Source organism: Chrysemys picta, chromosome 3, assembly GCF_011386835.1.
Source record: "Chrysemys picta bellii isolate R12L10 chromosome 3, ASM1138683v2, whole genome shotgun sequence".
In the NCBI taxonomy this organism is placed as follows: domain Eukaryota; kingdom Metazoa; phylum Chordata; order Testudines; family Emydidae; genus Chrysemys; species Chrysemys picta.
This window is the reverse complement of record NC_088793.1, coordinates 26,847,059-26,870,362: the sequence shown is the minus strand read 5'-3', so window position 1 is coordinate 26,870,362 and position 23,304 is coordinate 26,847,059. Positions and strand designations below refer to the sequence as shown.

The 23,304-nt window shown below is 41.3% G+C and overlaps 1 protein-coding gene across 6 annotated transcripts in view; it reads left to right on the top strand.

Annotated features, from left to right (window-relative positions):
- VSNL1 (visinin like 1) overlaps positions 1-23,304 on the top strand; it is a 140,434-nt gene that overhangs the window by 46,394 nt on the left and 70,736 nt on the right. For 3 of the 6 annotated variants that reach the window (XM_005293078.5, XM_005293080.5, XM_065587651.1), the window contains exon 2: positions 22,142-22,308. In XM_005293078.5, the coding sequence (XP_005293135.1) occupies positions 22,147-22,308 (162 nt within the window). In that variant the 5' untranslated portion in view covers positions 22,142-22,146. Of the gene's footprint in view, positions 1-7,387; positions 7,460-16,461; positions 16,613-22,141; positions 22,309-23,304 lie in introns of all 6 variants that reach the window. The other 3 variants (XM_065587653.1, XM_065587652.1, XM_005293079.5) reach the window with 3 other exon arrangements.

Sequence of the window (23,304 nt, the reverse complement as noted above, 5' to 3'; positions counted from 1 at the left end):
GAGCTCTATCTTGGCTATTTATTTAATGCCCTGCTGAGTAAGTGAGTACGTGCTTTCTGCATTAGCTTGATCTTCCAAGTGGTGAATAGGAGTAGTCTAATCTCAAGGTGACAGAAGCATAGATAAAGTTTGTGAATCTAAGTATGAAAGAAAGGACACAACCTTCTGGTCAAGTGTAGAAAAATGTTATCATGGCCACAGGTGCTATTTGATCATATAAAAGCTGCTGAAGATATAGCAGGACCTTTAGATTTGAACACTAGTAAGAAACAGTAGGCTGCTCAAGGGGGTTGATATCTCTGCTATACCCTCTGGTCGCTACTCTCAACCACTAACATCATTTTGGTCTTATTCAGATTGCCCTTATCCATGCCCAATTTCAATCAGGACTGGGTAAAGTCCTCATCTATATCCTCTGGGTAAGATGAAATGAGGATGTGGCATACTGAAGACACTGTAACCTGTGTCTCCTCATTAACATAGAAATGGACACACATATACAGTAAACAAGAAGGAATCCTATAAGATTGTTCTTCCATCCTCAGGGCTAATAGTTCAAACTACTATCTAGAATTAAACAGAAGGAAATGGAGCCACTTAATAGTGCCCATCCACTTGGACCACAGGCAAATCAACAATAACTCATAATCAGCATTATCAGAGGCAGCTGCTAGATATAATTATATCAACTTGGTACACTTGATCTTCATCCATCTCCAGATGGAGCTCATCAGCAGGTGCAGTCTCTGTAATGTGTTGTGGATGCAGATTGACAAGGCTCCAGGAAATCTGAGGCACCCAACCTATTCTGAGTTGTCTCAGTTTACCCCCAAAGGAAATATTTGAAAAAGTTTGATAATTGGCCAGATTGTCAAGAAATGGTTTCTTGGGCAGAGTGCTTTCTTAAGGATGAACTGCCTCCTTGTCCTGACAAACTCAACCAACAGTGGACTCCAGTTTCTCCTGACTGGTCTTCTCCTTCCAAGAACCTGGATCCAAATCACAGATTGTGGAATGAAATTCTTCCAACAGCCTCCAAGAGGCAGACAGCCTGAAACTTGACTAGAGAACACTCGGCAGTTGTCTGCCCCCACCACAGGTGCAAACAGCTCAGCCTGAATCTGACCTCAAGGTAATATTAAAATTTCTTATAATGTAAGGGGCTCAAACTAGCCACCAAGTGGAGACAATCCAGATGAATTAGGTTCTCCACCATTCAGAAGAATTTTTTTATGCATGATTTCGTGGATGCTACATTGGGGGCAAAGAGGCTTTTCTTGGTCTCTTGCACAACCGTTTCACAGAGTTCAAAAAAGTCTTAATGGTGTAAGTGTTTAGCTTTCATATTACTCCTTATCATATGAAGCTCTTAAACACTAACTGATTTTTATTAACTGTTGTTATTAATACAAACCATTCTTTCTTCAGTTTGGAAAAGAGATTCCTAATGATTCCCAACATTCTGTTCGCTTTTTTGACTGCTGCTGCACATTGAATGGATGTTTTCAGAGAACTATCCACAATGACGCCAAGTTCTCTTTCTTGAGTGGTAACAGCTAATTTAGACCCCATCATTTTATATGTATAGTTGGGATAATGCACAGTGGAAAACATAATCATCTGCAAATGGTACCACCTCACTGTTTACTCCTTTTTCCATATCATTTAAGGTTGCAGAGTCAAGGACTGAAAAGTTAGGAAATGTCAAATTAAGGTTACATGTGCAACCTTTTGTGTGTATACATAATAATGCAGTCTTTAATTACGTGATTACATACTATTTTTTTTTCTACTGGATCCCTGCCTCAGTTGGTGCACAGATTGGATGGTGCTTACATAAGTTTGGAAGGATAATGTGGATTTGACAAACTGACGAAAGAAGACTTCTGCTCCTTCTTGAAGTTGTTTCTTGACCCTTGTAAGTTCTTTCTGCCTGGCCCAAGACACCAGTCTGCTCAGGTCAGGGGATCTGTGGTTCTTTTTTCCCCACCTTCAAACAACAAACAGCTTTTCTAGTTTTCATTTGTTTTAATATTGTCTCTTTGTCCTTGAGATTGGAAAGTGAGGAAATCAAAGAGCCATCATTTGGAATCTTTCCTTGTTCAACTCCAGAGGGGATTCTATAACATGTCTCTGTATATATAGAGACTTCTGTGAGTAATTTTAACAAAAATAGTACTACAAATATAATCAGGTCAGGCAGTTCCTTGCCTGCTGGCACCCTGTGGATTCTTATTTGATTTACCCAGTAGTTCCAATTTCTGTCCAGTGCCATAATAGCTCTTATGATTATTTTGTTTTTTGCTGCAGTTTTTGTAGTCTGCTTTTAAATTTTGTCCGTGTTTGTTTCTTTGAGTTTCTCTAATGTTTTCCCCGCATGCACTGATATCGAGGTGTCAATATTTGTATGACGCCTAGCACAATGAGGCTGTGGCCCAACCTACCAAGGAATGTTGTGGAGTCTCCGTTACTTGAAATCTTTACATCGTAACTGAAAGTCTTTCTAAAAGATATACTGTAGCTCAACCACAAGTTTTTGGGCTTGTTGCAGGAATTCCTGGGCAAAATTCTATGGTCTGTATTAGGCAGGAGCCAGACTAGATTATCACAACGGTGTCTTCTGACCTTAAAATACATGAATCTATAAATCCTTGTTTGAGATTCCTAGTCTATAAATTAATAATATATCTCAAGCTGATCCTACATCAAGTTGTGAATCATCTTTTCTATTATTTATAGTGCAGTAGCTCCCATAGTGTGGTAGGCATTGCATAATCATATGGGAAGATACAGTCCTGGCCCCAAAGAATTTGCACTCTAAAACACACAAATGTTGGGGAAAGAAAGAAAACATACAAGCATAGTGGTCATGGAGATGATTACCACACATCATTTCAATTCCTTTTTAAAAAAATGTTTGTTTTCATATATTTTACTCACATTATAAACACTCAGTGTTAGGGTTCATTTGGGGAAACGCTCATTGGCCACTCTTTAAGTAGGTAAGGGATTACAGTGATAGCTGCCAACGAAGTCATAGGAACTCCAGTAGCTAATGAGAATAATTGTCATCCAGGACCAACAGATATTGTGATAAAACACACTCAATGCTGACTGCTTTCTGGGTGCTCTTGCTAGTCTTATGTGACCCATGATTTCTTTTTGGCTTGAAAAGCCACTAACTGCCCTAATTGGCAGATCTTTACAATCCTTTGAACAAGAGCATCTGTATACCCCGAAACCATACTCTCATACTGGGGTTTTGGTCTCACTGGTACCTTTGTGTGCCAGATTCATGGCTAGTTCTTGAAGAGCTTTTGGAATCCCCATCCTTGAGCCTCTCAGTATGTAATATGCATTGTCTGCCTCAATGGACAATGCAGCAGTGACCTGTTCTGAATTATGAAGAAACATCATGCCCCCATGAAGGGTTATGGATATTTACTGCAAGTCCCACTGTTCAGAAGGCAAAGATTGTATTGCTGCCTTCATAGCTGGGTCCTCTCAGGCAGCTTTCTCAAGGAGATCTGAATCTGCCAGCTGGTGTGTTGTAGGGCAGTGACTCCTAAAGATATTTTACTTCCTCAACTACAGTCTAGCAGAAATGCAACTTGGCACTTCAAGATTTTGAATTTCAAGATTTTTGAATCTGCCCATTTCTACTGCTCCATCCTTGTGGATATAAGTGCTGTGAATGCAAGCAAAGTAAATTTAATTTTGCTCTTTATTGAGTTAGTTTTATAATCCTAACATATTTTCCTTGTTGTGACAATAGTTTTTCTTTATCTACTTTATTGCTGCTTTCCCCTGCCCCGATGTCATTTGGCACCTTCGCTACTGCACATTCTCTGAGCTACTCATCTTGAACCGATTCCAGTAGCTTGTTGCTAGAATCTGTCCATACCCTGATGCTCAAAACAAAGGTGACTGCTGCACATTTCCTGTTAATCTCTATTGTCCTCAAAACAAAGATGGCTGCTGCACTGCTAAATTCTGGAAATACAGCATTTAAGAAACAAGTCTAGCTCAGCTCTGCAAGAGGAAGAAAATGAATAGTGTCCTCTCTTTTCATCCTTGCAGGCTGAGGCACATAGTTTTCATGTGGTAGTGACTGCAAAATTCCCCCCCAAGTCATAGGTTGAATCTTGGTAGCTGTAGAATCTAGTAGAACACACACACACACACACAATGTGGGTGTGCAAGTATCATAGTGTTGTATTAGCACAATTGCAGAAGCTAACTTTTTGAGAAAAAATTGTACAACTGCAACTCTCATTGAAGACCATTGGAGGAAAATTTTGCCTATTGTTTGTAATGTATTGAAATTATAACATACAATCTTTCAGGAGGAAAAAAAAATCTTTCTGACTACATCGTGTGTGTGTGTATATATATATATTGCCAAAGGACTTGTATTATTTATATTTTGAGAAAATTTATATTATTATTTACCCTGTCCTATTCAATACAGAGTTAATTTTAAAATGCTGGTATTGATACTGAATATACCTAACAGTTTGCAGTTGATGAATATCCCAGCATCTCAGTTTTCTGTTTGAAACTTAGGATATGGCCAGGGCTTAAGGTCCTGCTATGAAGGGCATGAAATAATAATGAAGTTCCTTTTTTGTGAACAAAATCCCTTTACAGAGAGAGCTTTCCTTTTGCTTTGGCTTTTTTTGCCTTTTTTATCAATATTAATCTGAATACATTCAGTTGCCATTCCAATAAATATCCCTGCTAGGAAACTTTCTTTTCTTTTCCACTCTCATCTATAAAACTTTTTGTATGTCATCAGGAAAAAGGATTTGGGAGATTCATGCATGTTATCTGTCAATCAGATTTCAAATACCAGTATTGTTAACTTGTAGTAATGCAAGTGAAATACAAAAGAAGAGAAATTATGTGCATTATTATTTTTTGACGAGATAGTATACGCATATATTGCCTTTAAAAAATTCCTCTGGATTACTGAACCCATAATTTTTCTATCTGTATAGAAGCAATTTCTTTTAGAAAAAATTGAGTTAATTTAGTGGTTTTTGAAAATGTTGGATTGATAGCCCTAGAAAATCTTCTATTGTTGTATGCAGTGGTGCTGTAGCCGTGTCGATCCCAGGATATTAGAGACGAGGTGGATGAGGTAATGTCTTTTATTGGACCAACTTCTGTTGGTGAGAGAGACAAGTTTTTGAGCTACACAAAGCTCTTTCTTCAGGTCTGGGAAAGGTATTTAGCTGTGACACTCCAAGTACAAGATCAAACAGATAGTTTAGCACAAGTAGTTCATCCATAGGTGCTGTGGTGTTTTTGTCTTTTATCATCTTTCTGTGTGAGTTCATCAGAAGCAAGTTCCCCACAGATGAGGACACACCAACTTAAAGTGGCACCAGACCCTGCCAGAACAACAGATGCAAAACCTGCAGACATATCTCCACTACTACAATGATCAACACCCTCCACAACACATCTTTCAAGATCCATCGGTTCTACACATGCCTATCACAACATGTGGTGTACCTCATCCAGTGCACTAAATGTTCCAATAAAAACTATGTGGGTGAAACCAGACAATCACCCCCCTCTTGAATTAACTCTCACAGGAAAATGATAAAAGACAAAAACATCACTGTACCTATGGGTGAACACTTTTCACAAAGCGCTCACTCTACAGCTGACTGATCAGTCCTCATCCTCAAAGGAAACCTGCACGACACTTTCAAAAGACAAGCTTGGGAGCTTACATTCATAACCTTGCTCGATACTAAAAATCATGTCCTTAATAAAGACACTGGATTCATGGCTTATTACAACAGCCTGTAACCCGCTATCCCTCCCCCCTTTTTTTTCTTTTACTAAAGGTGTGTTAATGGGCCACCATTTTGAATAGTCCCTTAGAATATGTGTTAACTACTTATGCTAGTCTATTTGATCTTGTATTGAACTGTGACACTCTGAGGGAAAGTCTGCACCACAAAATGAAGGCTATGTGTACACTACAGTTTATGTCGGCATAATTTGTCACTCGGGGGGGAGGGGTGAATAAATCGCCCCCCTGAGTGACGTAAGTTACACCAACATAAGTGCTGGTGCGGACAGTGCTATGTCAGCAGGAGAGCTTCTCCCGCTGACATAACTACTGCCACTCCCCGGAGGTGGAGTAGGTAAGCCAATGGGAGAGCTCGCTCCCGTTGGCTTAGCGTGGCCACATTAGAGAGCTTACAGTGGCAAACTCTCTAGTGTAGCCGTGCCCTGAGTTGACCTAAGTTACGTAGACATACAGTCACTACTGTAATTGAATCGGTTTTATACGTCCACACTACACTCCTTGTTTCGATGGTGCACGTCCTCACCAGGAGGGCTTGCTCCAATTTAACTGCTAGTATGGGGCATAGTGGGATGGTTTCTGGGAGGCAGCAACAGTCTATGTAAGCAGCGCAATACCTGCACTGACACTGTCTCGACCTAACTACATCACCTTAGGTGCTCTGCCTCCTGTGGAGGTGGAGTTATTAAGTTCGAGTGTTGGACGAATTACATTGGTGGGAGCTACATTTTAGTGTGTAGATGCTTACAGAGTTAGGTCGACGTAAGCTGCCTTACATAGACATAACTCTGTCGTGTAGACCAGGCCCGAATACCTTTCGCAGACCCAAGGAAGAGCTCTGTGTAGCTTGAAAGCTTGACTCTCTTAGCAACAGAAGTTGGTCCAATAGAAGATATTACCTCACCCACATTGTAGTCCTAGAAGATGAAGTCTGCTCAGTATCTATGTAAAAGATGTAGCACAGGCACCGCCAGTGAAAGCTTCCCCACCAGTGTTCCTAAATTCTGAACTATAGGGACCCAGTGAAAGGCTCATTCAGTTTCCATGCCCATCTGACATTGGCCTCTTTGCCCAGATGTCCAATAAGGGTGCCAATTAGTGCAGTAGTTATTATTATTTAAGATTAGAGGCCTTAACCAAGAGATGGGCCCCATTGTGCTGGGCACTGTACATACGCATAGTAAGAGACAGCCCTGTCCTTAAAAGCTCTAAATAGACAAAACAGACAAAGAAACTATTATTCTCCCCATTTTACAGATGGGGAACTGAGGCCAGAAAGATTAATTGACTTGCTTAAGGTAGCACATTAAATCTCTGACAAAGCAAAGTTTTCCAGAACCCAGATTTCCCCCTAGTTCCTTAACCACAAGCCTGTCCTTTCACTCTGTTGTGAAATAGGTACCTACCTTCCCATTTAGAATCGGACTGAGAAAACAACCATTTATCCCACATAGACCATCAAACAACTGACAAATGACAATAGCTTTCAGTCACTACTGGCTTGGATGGAATGTGAAGCAGTAACCAGGATCTGAAAGTCTCTCCCTCTTTTATTACCAGTCCAAGAGCTATCCAGTCCCCAGAAAGCAATTTACCTGCGCATCTTTCTCCATGAAAAAGACAAGTTTTCAGGTCTCTCTTTTATTTTTCTTCTGTATTTAATGTTGCCACAAGTTAAATCTTCAGTATTTTTTTTCTGTTTGAGTTATAAGTAGTGATGCATGATTCAGTTGTTGACTTACTTAGCCGAGTAATAATTTTGACCATCCCTCTATGTCTGACTTGAAAGCATAAAGCCATTCATTTCATCCTGCAGAATTAGGATTCGTCGTCTCGATAATGCATTTTTTTCTGCATTTAATAGAGTACCATCAAAAGTAGCCACAGGGGAAAGTTCTGATGACTGAGGTCTGAGTGCGGGGTTGGTTTTGTACTGAGGGAAGCAATAGCCATAATAACACAGATGCTGTGTTTAGATTTAAAAGGGTTTTAGTAGAAAAATAAGCCTCAATCTATATTCATACTAACCACTTCCATTAACAGCTGCTGCATCTACATTCGTATGGTTTTCATTAGTGTGGTTGTTTAGCACAAAGGGTCAAAATCATCAGCTGAAATCCGTTCAGTTACACCAGTGATAAATTTGACCCAAAGACAGCTAATCCCATGAGGATCCGTCTTTTTTTCATTCTTTTATGCAATAATTGTGTGTAAATACAAGACTGAGAATAGTGAAATCTGCTTGTAATTATCTTAGTTATGGTGCAACTCTGTTTATTGAGACAAATCCTGATGTCCTTGCTCACTTTTTTACTCACACCTTTATCAGGCAAAACTCTCATCACAAAGTAGAGGTGGAGGGGGAGAAGAGAAGCTGCCAGTATTCTGTGAGTGGGGGTGAGAGTAAGAGTGAATCCCTGCTCCTAATCTTGCTGCAGCTATTCCCTGCAGAAAGAGGGAGAGGCGCTGGACTTGTCTTGCTACCCCTGCTTCCCTTTGGCTTCAGATACTGTCTAGCAGAGACCCTCTCGCACCAATAAGCACAGCTACTAGTGCCCTCCCTCTGTAACTGCAGTGAGCAAAGAGACCCAGATGCTACACCCAGGATGAAGAATAATCTTTTGCCCGATTGAGCCTTTCCTATTATAATGAGACTGCTCATAGTGATATTTTTTGTGGAATAATAATAATTAATATTGTTGTTGCCCTTAGAGGCCAGAGTCCCATTGCGCTAGGCACAGTACAAACAAAAGAGACAGTCCCTGTCCCCAAAGAGCTTGCAACCTACATATAAGGCTATAGGTGAACAAAACAAATTGGGGGGGCCCAGAAAAATAGTGAGATGATACTGGTGAGCATGAAAATCAGTGGTTTCAGCAAACCAGCTGCCTACCATTATTAAGGATTTGTGGGGGCGTTGTACACATCATGCCAGATAAGTGTTTTAAGAAGGAATTTGAAGGGAGGACAATAAGGTGGTTTTGCAGATATTTGTGGGGAGCTCCTGTCATTCATGAAAGGCAGAATGGGAGAAAGTTCAAAGGTGCATATTGGAAAAAATTAAAAATGGACAATTACAGCTAGCTTCATTTAAGGAACTTAGGTGGGAGGCGACCTCTCAATACCATGGAAGAGATGATAGCTAGGTCAAGGATAGGCTGTGAAGGGCCTTAAAGATGACTACAAGTAGTTGGATTCACTGGAGAAGAGGAAACTAGTGAAGGGATGCGAAGAGTGGAGGAATAAAAGTAGAAGATTCTATTCTATTTACTATAGATCAAATCCTAAAGTCTGTACTTTGTTTCTACTAACATCTGTATTGAGGCAAATTCCCAATGAGGTAGCACTAAATGAATGAACACTGAATAAAAAGGGCTTCAGGATTTGGTCCTCCTTGAGGCCCACTAACGCTACGTTCGTACATGTCGACCTGCAAATTATTTGTCCTCCTTGCAGGGGCAGCCGGCATGAGGGAAATCATTGCGTGAGGCCATTACACCCAGCATATGGGTGCACAAACATACTGCCTTGACAGCATGGATAAGGGCATATTTGGGTAACAATTCCACGTGGAGCAGATTTTGGATCATATTGTGCTTTTTAAAAGTCTTAGTATGCATAATCTAATTGTAATTTTGCAAAACTTTCATGACACATTCTAATAGAATCTTTCTTTGTTGTTTTAAGATTGTATCCTAGCTTTTTCTCATACATAATTTAAGTCTTTCAGGCCCAGCACCTGAACTCATCCCCTGGCCTTAGGCAGAGGACAGGTACGTAGAATAGGAGGAAACTTTCCTCTCTGGGCTGAAACCTCTGTTTCATGGCGGTTACTGTAACCCAGTGGCTGGAGGAGCCTCCTAAGACTCTTGTACAGCTCCCGTTCCTGTGGGGGAGTGGGAGGACTGCTCCAGGAGCCCTCTGGCCCTGCCCTTCCATAGCACTTTCCTGCCCTCTCCCACCTCTTGTGTGTTGCCACTCAGGGAACTCACCTTGAGCAGGGCTTCACACTATAGGGAGTATGCACTCCCATGCCCTCCTCATCCTTTGTCTTCACCTCTTTTGTGCACTATAACTGCATTAGTTCTTCTGCAGGGGGATCCTCCACACCCATGAAGAAAGAGACTCGATTTGCCTCTTAATGCATTTCCTTCCCTGGTTGGAGTAAATAGCAATCCCATAAGAGAGAACCTATGCTGTATAAACTAGTGCTCTCTGACACTGAGTCCTACCTGAATTAAGTTTCTAGTGTAGAGAGAGAATGATCAACCAGTGAGGCAAGATTATACCCCTAGCAAATAGGACCTTGAAAAACATTTTGATTGCTAAGTTAACCACCAGTGTCAGGAACACAGTGAATACTAATTCAGGACAGGCTGAAGTCATGTTAACAATTAACATATTGGGTTCTGTGATTGTCTTTAAGGAAATCTGCACTTTGTAACTGTAAATAGAGTGGTGGAAAAAAGAATAAATATTTACACGAGTAATAGTAGTTGTAGAATAGCTTTATTGCCCTTGCACCCATTTTCCTTCCTGCTAAAGTGCTCTGGACACTGTAAATTATTAGCACAATAAAATAGTTGATTAATAAAGCCCACCATTTTAGAGTTTGTACCAAAAAAAACAAGAACCCAAGGAGGAAAGTAATAAATACGAGGCCAGCAGAGTGCTTAAAACACTTACAGAAAAGGGGGGTAGATATTGTTTAAAAGCCCTGATGAAGGGGCTGAGATGGATGTAAAGAAGGAGTGAAGCCTACACTGTAGGGCTCATCACAGCAGAATTCACTCATTTAAGACTCAAAGGCATAGTCATAAGAAATCATATGATGTTTGAGCATAGCCACCTGCCAGGATGAGGCTAAAAGAGGAAGTCTTGAATGTGGCCAAGATCTAAACTGTTAATACCAGCCGTGCCAATTTAAAGTAATTTTGCTATTTTGTATGTATCAGGTATAAGGAGCACAGGAATAATCATGATTGTTCAACCTAGTGAGTAAGCGTGATGCAAGCAATTCAGATGAACTGCTGGAATTCCTGTTAAGAGGAAATTACAGCAATCAAACCTGGTGATCATGAGGGCATGTGTTTTGTTTTTGTGAAGTTGCCACAGATTAGAAAAGGGAGCAGCCATTGTAAATTGCATAACCAGTGGGGAGAAAACAAAAACTTTCTGACACATGCTTTCCATAGAAGCGATGCCAAGTTTTAAATCTGGCTCACTGTCTCCAAGCATGTACCCTCAATATGCTGGTTACAAGGAAAAAGAGCATCTTCGTAACCATGACCTCTAACTGCTGACAAGACTTTGGTTTCATGTGGGGAGGAGAAGGTGGTTCTGATGCATCCAAACATTTTGTAAAGACTAAACTTGCAGGCATCCCAGAGCAAGAATGAAACAGTTGTGAGGCATCAATACACTTATGGTGCTCTACCCCATGGTGTGAAATAATCTTACCAATAGGACTAAACATGGGAGACAGGTTAGATCTTTGAAAGTTATCACGTCTAATCTCTCAGTGATTACACAGATGTGCATCAAGACCAGATGAACATGATCTTCTAGGCACAACTGGAACTAGAGGACAATTCCAGACCCAGCAGCAATGATCGTTAGTCACTGGAGCAACAACCCATGCTCAGTTGTATCAAAAACCACTGAGATGCCTGGTGTGACTAAAATGCATAGGTGACCAGGATCGAAAACCAACAGGAAATTGTTTATAACCCTGGCAAATATAGTCTCAACTCCAAAGGAAGGCTGGAATCCACAGAGGTTGGCATTGATGTGCAAATATAGCTGGAACTGCTCATCTTCTCCAAAGAAGAGTTTGCAACTGAGCAATACTTACCATTTCTCAATGCTGAAATATTTGATATTTTGAATAGGGGATGAATCTCTTAAGATTTTAAAATGGTGCAAGCCATCCCATTGGAAAGCAAGTCTTTGAAATGCTTATCAATAGTGGCATTGCAGCCACCCAACTTGCTTTAAGTGGTCAAGTTAAACTTGGTATATTCAGGAGACTGTGGACTTCCTTATCAGTAACTGAGGGGAACTGAAGTAGGAGGAAATAGTGTGTTCTGTTGGAAGCAACAACTCTTGCAACCAAAAACCTCACAGAAATCAGCTGGAAACTGACAACTTTGCCATGAAACATGTTGCAAACTTGTTACAGTGATCAAACTGAATGAATACTGAGAATGAGAAGCAGTCTGAATAATCAGATTAATGATTACTGAAGTTCAGCTGCATGGTATTTAGCATATGAATAAATCCCATATTACAGCAATAGATGGTGGAAATGTTTTGAAGTTCTGTTTTCACTTATTCTAGATGAGGACAGAGTTGAAGAGAATTGCCCAAATAAGGAAATATTCATCTTAATCCTGATAAAAACAAATCTCTCCTTAAAACTTGCAGCAACCCAGTGCCTACAGAACACTGCAGCTAATAACGGCTAGGCATGAGGAGAAATGAGGCCACTGATCTGCTTGTCTCCTATACTGAGATGGTTATTTTCTGTCAGCATTAGCAAAACATGTCTACCCATTATCCCTTATGGACATCCAGCCTTATATCACTAAACTATCTGAGAAATCTGTCATAGGTGCAGCGATGAAAGTGGGCAGGTACGGGCCAGTACGGCGTACCAATAAGAAGCTGGTACCGGCCTGTACGCAGCTGACGTTAAAGCTGCCCCTTTTCCTCCCCCCCTTCCCCCCCGTCGGCTACCAGCAGGGCCGCCGACACGGGGGCGCAAAAGGGGCAGCTGCCCTGGGTCGGCGATTTAAAAGGGCTACTGCGGCAGTGTCTGGACCCCGGGCCCTTTTAAATCCCCGTTGGGGCCCTGGGCAGCACAGCCAGGCAGCGCGGATGGGCTGGCTGGGGGACGCTGACCCCCAGCCCTGCCCCTTCTGCCCGAAGCCCCACCCCTTCCAGGGGCCCAGAGCTGGGCCCCTGTACCTGTAAAAATGTAATATTACTTTCAAAACCTCATCCAAAAGAGGAGAGGAAACAGAATAAGCAGAAATGGGGGAAAGACTAGTCAGGTGTGGGCACACAGTTGGTCTAAAAAGGCATCAGTTCACACGATCTGGCCACTGCTGCTGTTAGAGCTTTCTCCCCTGCAGCTCTTGGCCTTTGGAACACTGCTTTATATCTTAGTACCTAGGCAATTGTCCATCTCATTTCAAATAGCATCTGAAAAGAACTCTTTCCGCTTGCCTAAACCTCTTACTTTTTATCTCCATCTGTGTTTATTATTTAACAACTCTGTAATTGTATCCTGCATAAAGTCAGTGGAGTTGCACTGGATTTACTCTGGTGTAACAAATACAAATCTGGCCTGTTTCCCCCACTTTGTGTGTGAAGTGTGTTTTGTTAGCAGTAAATGGTGCCTTCTTGCCATTAACTTCAATGTAGCATTACACTGAAAATCCCCATTTATTTATTTTTCATTAAGGGCTATAGCCTCAGTTGCACTGTGTGGCACAAATGATAGCAAAAGTGTGGTTAAAATCATACAGTTGCATACAAAGTGCCATGTGAAGGGAAAAGCTGGCAATTTGGGTTCCTCCCTATCTTCCAAAGGGAAGAATACAGCAAATTCCTGCACTCTGCAAAGCTGCACAGTTCTGATAAATCTTCCCCTTCTGGGCCACAATGGCACAAATCCTGTCTCCTCTCCTGTGGGTGCAGAGGACCTTTGGGGAGCAGAACCACTTTGCTGTATAAGGCATGGGACAGGGTTTGGGGAGGCCATTCTGGAGGTGCATACCCCTCTGCAGTGTATCCCTGAGAGTATTGTGCAAGGGTCGTTCTGGAGAGGGCTGTGGCCAGAGCAGGCCACTCCATTGTTTGGGTAGGAGAATTCCTCTCCCATTCCACTCACAGAGTCCCCCAGCTACTTACTCAACCTGGGTTCTCTGGAGAAGATTTTTGGCCTTTATGTGTGAATGGTAGGTTCTGGCTCTAGATTTCTATTTTTCTGTGGAACAAGAAATATATTTGAAAGGATGAATCACCAGGCTGGTTTCACAGCCTTGTCTTGCTTCCAACTATCCTTCATGCTGACATTAGTAAGAGGAAAGGCAGTGTCGGAAGTAGCCTGAGGAGAAAGGAACAATGCTGAGATTGGTCAGGAGTTGTAGTTATTACCAGGGCACGACAGGGAATTTGTTAAGCAGCTTAGTAAAAAAATAACAAGAAAATTGGTCTGTTATTTCAGATTACGCCCACAGTTCTTCACTTGCCCAGTGTTTTTGCTTCCTGTATTTTTCCATTTTTATATAGAATATGAATGATACGGTATGTGTACTTATATGAACAACAAAGGAATAGATTGTGACTGTCTCATTCATGGTGAGGAGCAGTGGGAATAATCATCTGAAGCTATGTCTATGCTACCACTCTGGCGATTGACGCTCTGGCGATCAATGCACTGGGGCTCAGTTTAGTGGGTCTAGTGAAGAACCGTTAAATCAATGGCAGAGCGCCTTCCGGTTGACCACGGTATTCCACAGGGAATGAGAGGAGTAAGGTAAGTTGACCGGAGAGTGTCTCCCGTTGACACAGTGCGGTGTAGATACCGCACTAAGTCGACCTAAGATACGTTGACTCAATCCTCAGTGTCTGCTAGAGGTTTGCAATGTGGCACAAAGGCACTGCTCAAGGAGTAAGGTACTACTCAAGAGGAGTAAAGGTATCAGAATTTGCCCCACTGGGATTCCTCATGTAAGAAAGTGCTCACCAACATAGGGTTGCCAATTTTGCTTGGATGCATTCCTGAAGGTTTCATCATGTCAGTCTTTAATTAAAGATTAATCTTTAATTCCTGGAGATTCCAGGACAATACTTAGGGTTGCCAATCCTCCAGGAAAGTCTTGATTTTTGCCCTGGTTGTATGAAGTATCTTTTTTTTTTTTTTTTAGTTTGCTGACACAGACGTTTCAAAAATATTTGTTCAAGGCATGTTGCTGAGAAACAAAACATTATTTTTTTTTTTTAGGATGATGTGCCATTCTCCAGAATATGCAACACTTGAACAACAGTGCTTGGATATTGACATACTAAAATGATTTGGAAGCAAATGAATAGATTAAACAAAAATTTTGCTCCACGAAAAGATTCTAATAGTGAGCGAGTGACCTTCTGCCTACTTGAAGAACTTAGCGGTTGTGCAGCTGTGCTCTGCTGTTTCTGCCTAATGCATATTAATGGATTTTCAGAGGGGGGAAAAAACCCATGTTTTGTAAACCATGATTATTGTGGCTTAATGTAAAAATGTTTTAATTTTAGAAAATTAAATGTGTGTTGGCAGCTAGTACATTCATTGCTAAGGATGGATTATTCCTTTTCCATAATAATAAGAGATGCAAAGAAACCCTCGAAGACTGAACTAAATCTCATGGCTAACTAGAAAAATCTATGAATAATAGGTTTCTTACCAAAATTAATTGGATCTACAGCAACCAGAAGCCTCAGCGCTTGATAGTCATATGACACTGTTGAGCCTTACTGCAGATTGTAATTCAAATGTATTTTGCTAACAAAAGAACTAGAGGTTGAAAAGGAGATGGAAAAAATGAGTTGATATAATTACAGTAGAGGATTATACCTGACGGGACTGATCAACTAGTTCGGTTCTCTGCATCAAATGGAACAAAGCAGATAATGTACCATGTTTAACTGGACCAACAAATAAATGAAAATACATAAGATTTCAGTCCCAAATTATCACTTCCTTACCTGTTGGTTAAGTTTTACAGAAAGCATCATTTATGAAAGGTTTCTGTTAAACTATTCATTGCAATTAGCATGAATACAATACACAGAGAGGTTCACATTGTATGGCAAGATGCATCAAAGGCTGCTGAAAGGTGTTTGAGGCAGATCAGACAATTTGTAGTGGAACAAGCAGGTGAGCAAATACTAGGATTATGTATCACAGAGAAAGACAGGAAAGGAGTGTCTTGTTTCTGTGAATATGATGATGGAAGAGATTATAGATAGATAGATATGTTGGGTCAGTTGTTTGCTCAAATACACTGGTATAAATCCAGAGCAACTCCATGGACTTCAATAATTACATCCACATAACCTAGAAAATAATTTTTCTTGGAAAATGGAGTTGAGCTTTATAGAAGAATGCTATTTCCTGAAGGGATTTTCTCTGCTTTACATATCTGAAATGCATATGAATCAATGGGACTCTGTGAATAAATATATATAATTATAAATAAAAAAATGAGGATATGGAAATATCAAGAATCCAAATTAATAAGTCAAGTAAAAATGACATAGATGAAATGAAAGAAGCCAGATGACATTCATTTTAGGCTCCTTATGAGTATAGCAAAGGAAGTTGTACGTATTGGTAGTCATCTTTGAAAACTCTTGGAAAACAAGTAAGCTACTTGGGGACTGAAAAATATAGCACTATTTTTAAAAGGCAAAAAAGAAACAAAGGAAATCAGCAGGCCGGTTAAAACACAAAAACAAGTACAATAGCCAGTCTGTAAACAATTGGGATGGGAGGGAAAGAGAAAAATGTATTACTACTAGATTAGCCAGTATAGGGTTTTAAATATATAATGCGTCAAACTAACCCAACATAATTTTTTTTTCAGTATAAATTCACAAGCTTTGTGGAAAGGGGGCATCCAAAGACAATACTGGGCCAGATATTCTGAGGAATATATGACTTTCTGACCAAAAGGCTCAATCTTGCCCTATTAAAGCATTTGGAATATTCACATTATCAACCTACCATAATAGTAGGTGTGTATATTAACTTTGCCATATACAGTGGAACCTCAGAGTTACGAACACCAGAGTTACAAACTGACCAGTCAACCACACACCTCATTTGGAACCAGAATGCAATCAGGCAGGAGCATAGATTTAAAAAAAAAAAAAAAAAAAAGTGCAAATACCATACAGTAATGTGTTAAATGTAAACTACTAAAAAAAAATAAAGGGAAAGATTTAAAAAAAAAGATTTGGCAAGGTAAGGAAACTGTTTCTGTGCTTGTTTTATTTAAATTAAGATGGTTAAAAGCAGCATTTTTATTCTGCATAATAAAGTTTCAAAGCTGTATTAAATCAATGTTCAGTGGTAAACTTTTGAAAGAACAACCATAACGTTTTGTTCAGAGTTACCAACAACCTCCATTCCTGAGGTGTTCATAACTCTGAGGTTCCCTGTACAATGTATGGGAGGTGCACTTGAGCCGAAAGCATATGTCTGACTGTGACAAACATTTAGAGCTATTGTCTCTCCCTTACCCATGTCTAAACTGGTGTAACTTCAGTGATTTATGCTGGTTTAAATGAGAGTAGAAGCAAGGTTTTTTTGCCTACAGAAAATTGATAAATTGATAGTTATTCCACATGAGGATTATAATAATTCACAAAGAACACAAGAGATTGAAAATGGGCTTTTTTGGTATGGTAACGATTTTTACATAGGAAGCAAATGCAGAGCATGTTTTACCAGATCTGTCTGCTAGATATTGGCAATACCTAAAGAAACTATGAGCCCTGCTGTGCCTTCAGTTACGTCTGTGCAGCACCATAATGTGGTTGTGCAACACAGGACAGAATTCGTCCCTAAGTCTTTGGGATATTCCTGGCTAATAATACTTTGTCCTATTGGTTGCACTATTTTACATGGTCATACTTGCAGCACTCATTTCATACCGAGTAAATCCTTTGAAACTGTGTCCCTTTTTCTGGGTGTCCAAAATGCTCTTGTTGCTGAAACCTGTACAGTCCTGGCAACGTGACTTGCCAACAGTTATGACTTGCCCCGGGACAAGCTGGTTTGGATACAATTATTATGGAATGGATATAGGGTGACCAGATAACAAGTGTGAAAAATTGGGATGGTGGTGGGGATAATAGGTGCCTATATAAGAAAAAGCCACAAATATTGGGACTGTCCCTATAAAATCAGGACATCTGGTCACCCTAGATGGATACATGATGGAATGGGAAGGGCTGTAAACAAAGATTATTAATAGAACTGTGAGAACTTGGGAAGAGGTATTGAGCAGAGATCCAGAGGCTTTAGTGCCATGTCTAGTATCACTCAGTAGACTTGCACAAAGAGATGTACCTGTCACAGTCACTAACCACGCAAAGCTAGGAGGGATGGCTAATACTATGGGTGCCTGGCCAGATAAAGCAGGCTGTGGGGAAATAATGGAAATGGGAAGAGTAACAAGTAGCTCACTTGATGGGAAAGAGACTAAGTTTAAAAATGGGGAATAGTTTGTTTAAAAGCAATATTGCATGGGGGAAAAAAGATTTTCGGGAGGGAGGGGAAGGGTTGGCAGGTGATTTAAAATTGAACTTTCATATGAAACACAGAGCTGCCACCAAAGGCAGGTGCTACACTGGACTGTAGAAACACAAGTGCTAGGTGTTGGTCCAGGGAAAACATTATTTCTTTCTGTGCACTGGACACAACTAAGCACCGCATGAAATTTTGAGCACCCTGTTAGCAAAATCGTGGAGAAAATATCATATAAAATGAAACCAAAGTACTGCCATTTAGAACATGTGTCCCACAAGGAGAGATTAAGGGAAATTATGTTATACATTTTTGATAAAAGACGACAAAGGGGCCAATATAAAAATTCCTGAAAGAACTGACATATTTGTTTATAAATACAGCTCATATCTCAAGTGTTGACAATAATTGGATGTCAACGATCTACTGAGTGTTCACTATATAGCACTTAATGATTATATTTCTCCACTTCTATTCTTCTTTCCTGTCTGTTTTTATTCCTTTTTAAGGTTTAAATTAATCTCTGGACTTCAAATTAACTTGGGCACAATAGATGAAAAAGACTTGTCTATGCTTCCACCAGTTCAGGATTGTTTCCCCACAGTATATTCTTCAATGCTTCACATTAGGGACCTGATTAGGGCCTCGTATTTAGTGTTGTCATTCACACCTGTGCAGAGGGAGGGCACAGTAGGTGTTAAAGGCAATCAGATCAGAATGGTAGTATTTTAATCCTGTGTTGCACAGATGTAAATGACTACACTAAGCACAGGGGAGTGGAGAATCGGGCCCTATATTTTTCCAGTGGGTTTTCTGTTGCATACAAAGGGAAGTTTTGCTATTGACTTAGATGGGAGCAGGTTGTGAATGAAAGACTATATGAACCCGATCCTGCAAGCTGAGGAGCACCTTCCACACCCATGAAAGTCCATGGAGGTTGAGAGCACCGTTCAGGAGGTGCTCAGCTAACCAGGTTAACTTGAATTCAGTGTGTGTGATGGGGTGAATCCCTTATAGAACTGGGAGTGAGAAAAAGAGTCAGCCAAACTGTCAATCACCCAGAGAGATGGTAAGGACTTCTCTGCAAAGGGTTCTAGGTACAGGAGCCCTTTATAAAACACCTGGCTCTCTCCCAACTAGAGAGTTAGAGTTGAAGAGCTGGTGAGGAAGGGTCATCTCCGCCAGTTGTGAAACATATGGAGTAAAGGTAAATGGACTGACATTTTGTTATGGAAAAGTAGCCCTTGTTGTGTGGTTGTTTTGTTTGTTTGTTTGTTTGTTTGTTTGTTTTTAAAGAAGTTTGGTACTTTGTTTGCTAAACCTCTCTGAACTGCATCCTGCTGACTTGTTTGGACAGCCTTTCTGCTACAGTTGGTGTGAAGGGTGGGATGGCAGGCTTGTGAAGAACCTGACCGGAGGTTGACAGGTGACTCGAATGTGATACCAGGGATGTTTAAGACACCATATAGAAAGAGCCCTAGATATGGTTTTGTGATGAGCTGATGCATAGCTGGAATGGCAGACTTAACAGTGTAAGGGAAGGTTTCTAAAATCAGCATGACACAGTCCAGGGGCTATTAGTAAAAGTACCAAAAAATATTTTAAATAAAACCCCCCAAAAGAACAACAAAGAATGTCTTTCCATAAGATAGTGTCAGTCCATTTACCCATTCAAAGCACTCCATATGCCTTATTGCAGGCCCAGGTTCCTCCAGGTCAGAGGTTCTCAACCTTTTTCTTTCTGAGGCCCCCCTCAATATGCTTTTAAAAACTCCACGGCCCACTTGTGCCACAATAACTGGTTTTCTGCATATAAAAGCCAGAACTTCTGTTAGTGAGTAGCAAGCAGGGCAATTGCCTGGGACCCCACGCCACAGGGGCTCCCACGAAGCTACATTGCTCAGGCTTCATCTTCAGCCCTGGGTGGTGGGACTCAGGGACCTGGGCTTCAGTCCCAGGCGGTGGTGTTTCGGCTTTCTGCCCTGGGCCCCAATGAGTCTAATGCTGGCCCTGCTTGGAGGCACCCCTGAAACCTGCTCAAGGCCCCCTATGGGGCCCCAGGCCCCAGGTTGAGAACCATTGCTCCAGGTGACTCTTCCTCATCAACCCTTTAATTCTGACTCTCTAGCTTGGAGGGAGCCAGGGGTTTTAATGAGGGCTTCCCTACCCAGAACCCTTTGCAGAGAAGCCCCTCCCCATCTCTCACAGTTTGGATAGCTAATCACTCTTTTCCTCAGTCCTGGTTCTGTAAGGGCTTCACCCCTTCATACAATGGGATTACTTATGTGAGTGAGGATTTCTCAGGTGAGCTGGGCTTGCAAGATCAGGCCCTAAGAGCCTAGGATAGGAAATGGCAACACTGTCCATCCACTGTCTTTATTACTGCAAAAATGCACATTGGGATAAAATGTGATTATCTAAAAAAAATTAGTAAGAAAGTAAAAAATGAGATGTGGGGGGGGGCGGGAGGGAGAATTATTTGTACTAGTCAATGTGGATATAATAAAAAAAGACCTAAAATTATCAAAGAAAAATGTAGTCCCACTAATATACTGTAGAACAGTGGTTCTCAAATTGGGGTCGCCGCTTGTTCCGGGAAAGCCCCTGGCAGGTCGGGCCGGTTTGTTTACCAGCCGCGTCCGCAGGTTCAGCCAATCGCGGCTCCCACTGGCTGTGGTTCGCCGCTCCAGTCCAATGGGGGCTGCAGGAAGGGTGGCCAGCACATTCCTAGGCCCGTGCTGCTTCCTGCAGCCCCCGTTGGCCTGGAGCGGCGAACTGAAGCAGGGCCAACTTTAGGCCGATTCCCCAGAATTGGGCGCTGCGGGTAAGAGGGCCCCGTGCCCACGCTTAAGAGGGCCCCGCGCCTTAGGCTCACCCGGCGGCGGTCCACTCCGGTGGTATTTCAGCAGCGGGGTGGGGGTCCGCTCTGGGGTCTTTGGTGACATTTCGGCAGCGGGGGTCCTTCTGTGCCGCGGAAGACGCGGAGCGGACCCCCCCCACCGAAGTGCTGCCGAAGACCCGGACCTTGGAATCGGGCCCCGCAGGTCCTAAAGCCAGCCCTGAACTGCAGCCAATGGGAACCGCGATCAACTGAACCTGTGGACACGGCAGGTAAACAAACAGGCCCGGCCCGCCAGGGGCTTTCCCGGAACAAGCGGCGGCCCTAGTTTGGGAACCAATGCTGTAGAACACTTCATATTTCAAGACTGAGGTGTATTACAGGCCCTGATCCTGCAAAGATTTCCACCTGTGATTAACTTCATGCATATGGGAAGTCCCATGTACATCAATGGGACGGCTTACAAATGTAATGTTAATCATATGTGGAAGCCTTTGCAGGATTGGGGCCATAAATTGTAAAGAGTCTGTCAATCATTGAACTGGCATCGGTGGAGGGGTTTAAGGTAAGATTAAAGAGAAACCTGTGAATAATATCATATCTATGAATCTGTGAAATGTCTGAATTAAAATGCAATGGAAAGATCACAAGATCCTTTCCAACCCAGCATAATATTGACTAATAACAACGTCAGCCTAAGGAACATTCTCTCAGAATTGAATACCCAAGGAATGGTTAGGAACCACTTTATCAAGATTACTAAAAGAAAGGTCACTTTTTAATATGATGGTAACCACTGGTAGGAAGAACCTGTTAGTCCTCTCAAAAAGAAAAGAAAAAGGGTGGAATCCTTGTATTAAATGATTATTAAAGATAAAAAGATTAAGCAAATTCTCATTTATTTTGAAAGCAAATTCAGCAGTCTCTCTGCAGGACTTAAGAGCTTTAATTGAAAGTTCTTAGTTTAATTCTTAGTTTTTCTCGAATTCAGCCTAACTGTTATTTAAATATAGTTTAGCATCCAAATAATCAGGGGGAACATGGGGCAGGCTTGGCTGAAAGCATCAGTGAGCACAAAACAAGGTTGTCAGTAGCATACTCCAGCTTGGTTGCTAATCAAGTTTTAAAACGATCACAGCAACTTGGCTAATTGTATTAATTTGCTTTTCTTAAGGCAGAATGGGGAAACAGAATAGCAAACTGGCCCCTGAAGTGATGGAGGATCTGGTGAAGAGCACGGAGTTTAACGAACATGAACTCAAACAGTGGTACAAAGGATTTCTAAAGGACTGTCCTAGTGGTAGACTGAACCTTGACGAATTTCAGCAGCTTTATGTAAAGGTACGTTATTTATTAGCTTCCTATTGCACAGCCACAAGAAGGGTATCAGAGTGGTGCCTCAATATGTGTAGAGCAAAAATATTCTTCATGTCTATCATTCAAATTAAAGTCTATACTGACAAGGAGCAGAGAGGTATGTACATAGGAATTGCTATAGCAATTGGACCAGTGGTTCAAATAGATCAGTATTCTGTCTCCGAGAGTGACCAATACTAAATGCTTCAGAGGAAGGATATAATTTTCCCAAAGGGGAAGAGTCTTCCTAAACCCCCTCAACTAGGGGTTGTCTTATGCTCTGAAGGATGAGGGGTTATGGCCCCACTCCTGCAAGATGATCCATGTTGGCAGATCCCTATACCTCCATGCAGTGCTACTGGTATATAAAATGAGTATCCTGTATATGTTGTCATTATCCATCCAAATATCTATTCCTCTTTTGATTCCCAGTCATTTCTTAGTATTCACTGCCACAGGACTTCACTGGGGCTATCGATTAATTATGCACTGTGGGGGAAAAAAAAGTTTATTTTTGTATGTTATAAATGTGTTGTCTTCCCTTTTCATTAACTTTCCCCTTGTCCTTGGAGTATGAGAGAGGATATGTAGGACATCTGGTTACCTTCTTTTTATTCATCATTAATTTATCACGTACCATGTCTTCTTATTTTCACTATGTATTTATTCTGTAAGGGGAGAAACATTGGAGACAGCATGAGATGTGTATTCAGATTACAAAAATAATTACATTTTCATTCAAAATGGAACAACTGCCTGAAGATCAGAGGCTTCAAAGTAATTTTAAGTAGGAAAAATAATGGATAGTGGTGATGAACACTTAGTTCAGAAAATTACAGTGTTAGGTTGAGGAACAATAAAAATGCCAGCAGTCAATTTTACCAGTCCTTTGATGGCCTGGAGCTCCGTAATGATCTCTGTAGGCAAGGACTATCTGTATTTATCTGAAATGAAACTGCAGTCCATCTTTCCTGCATTTCC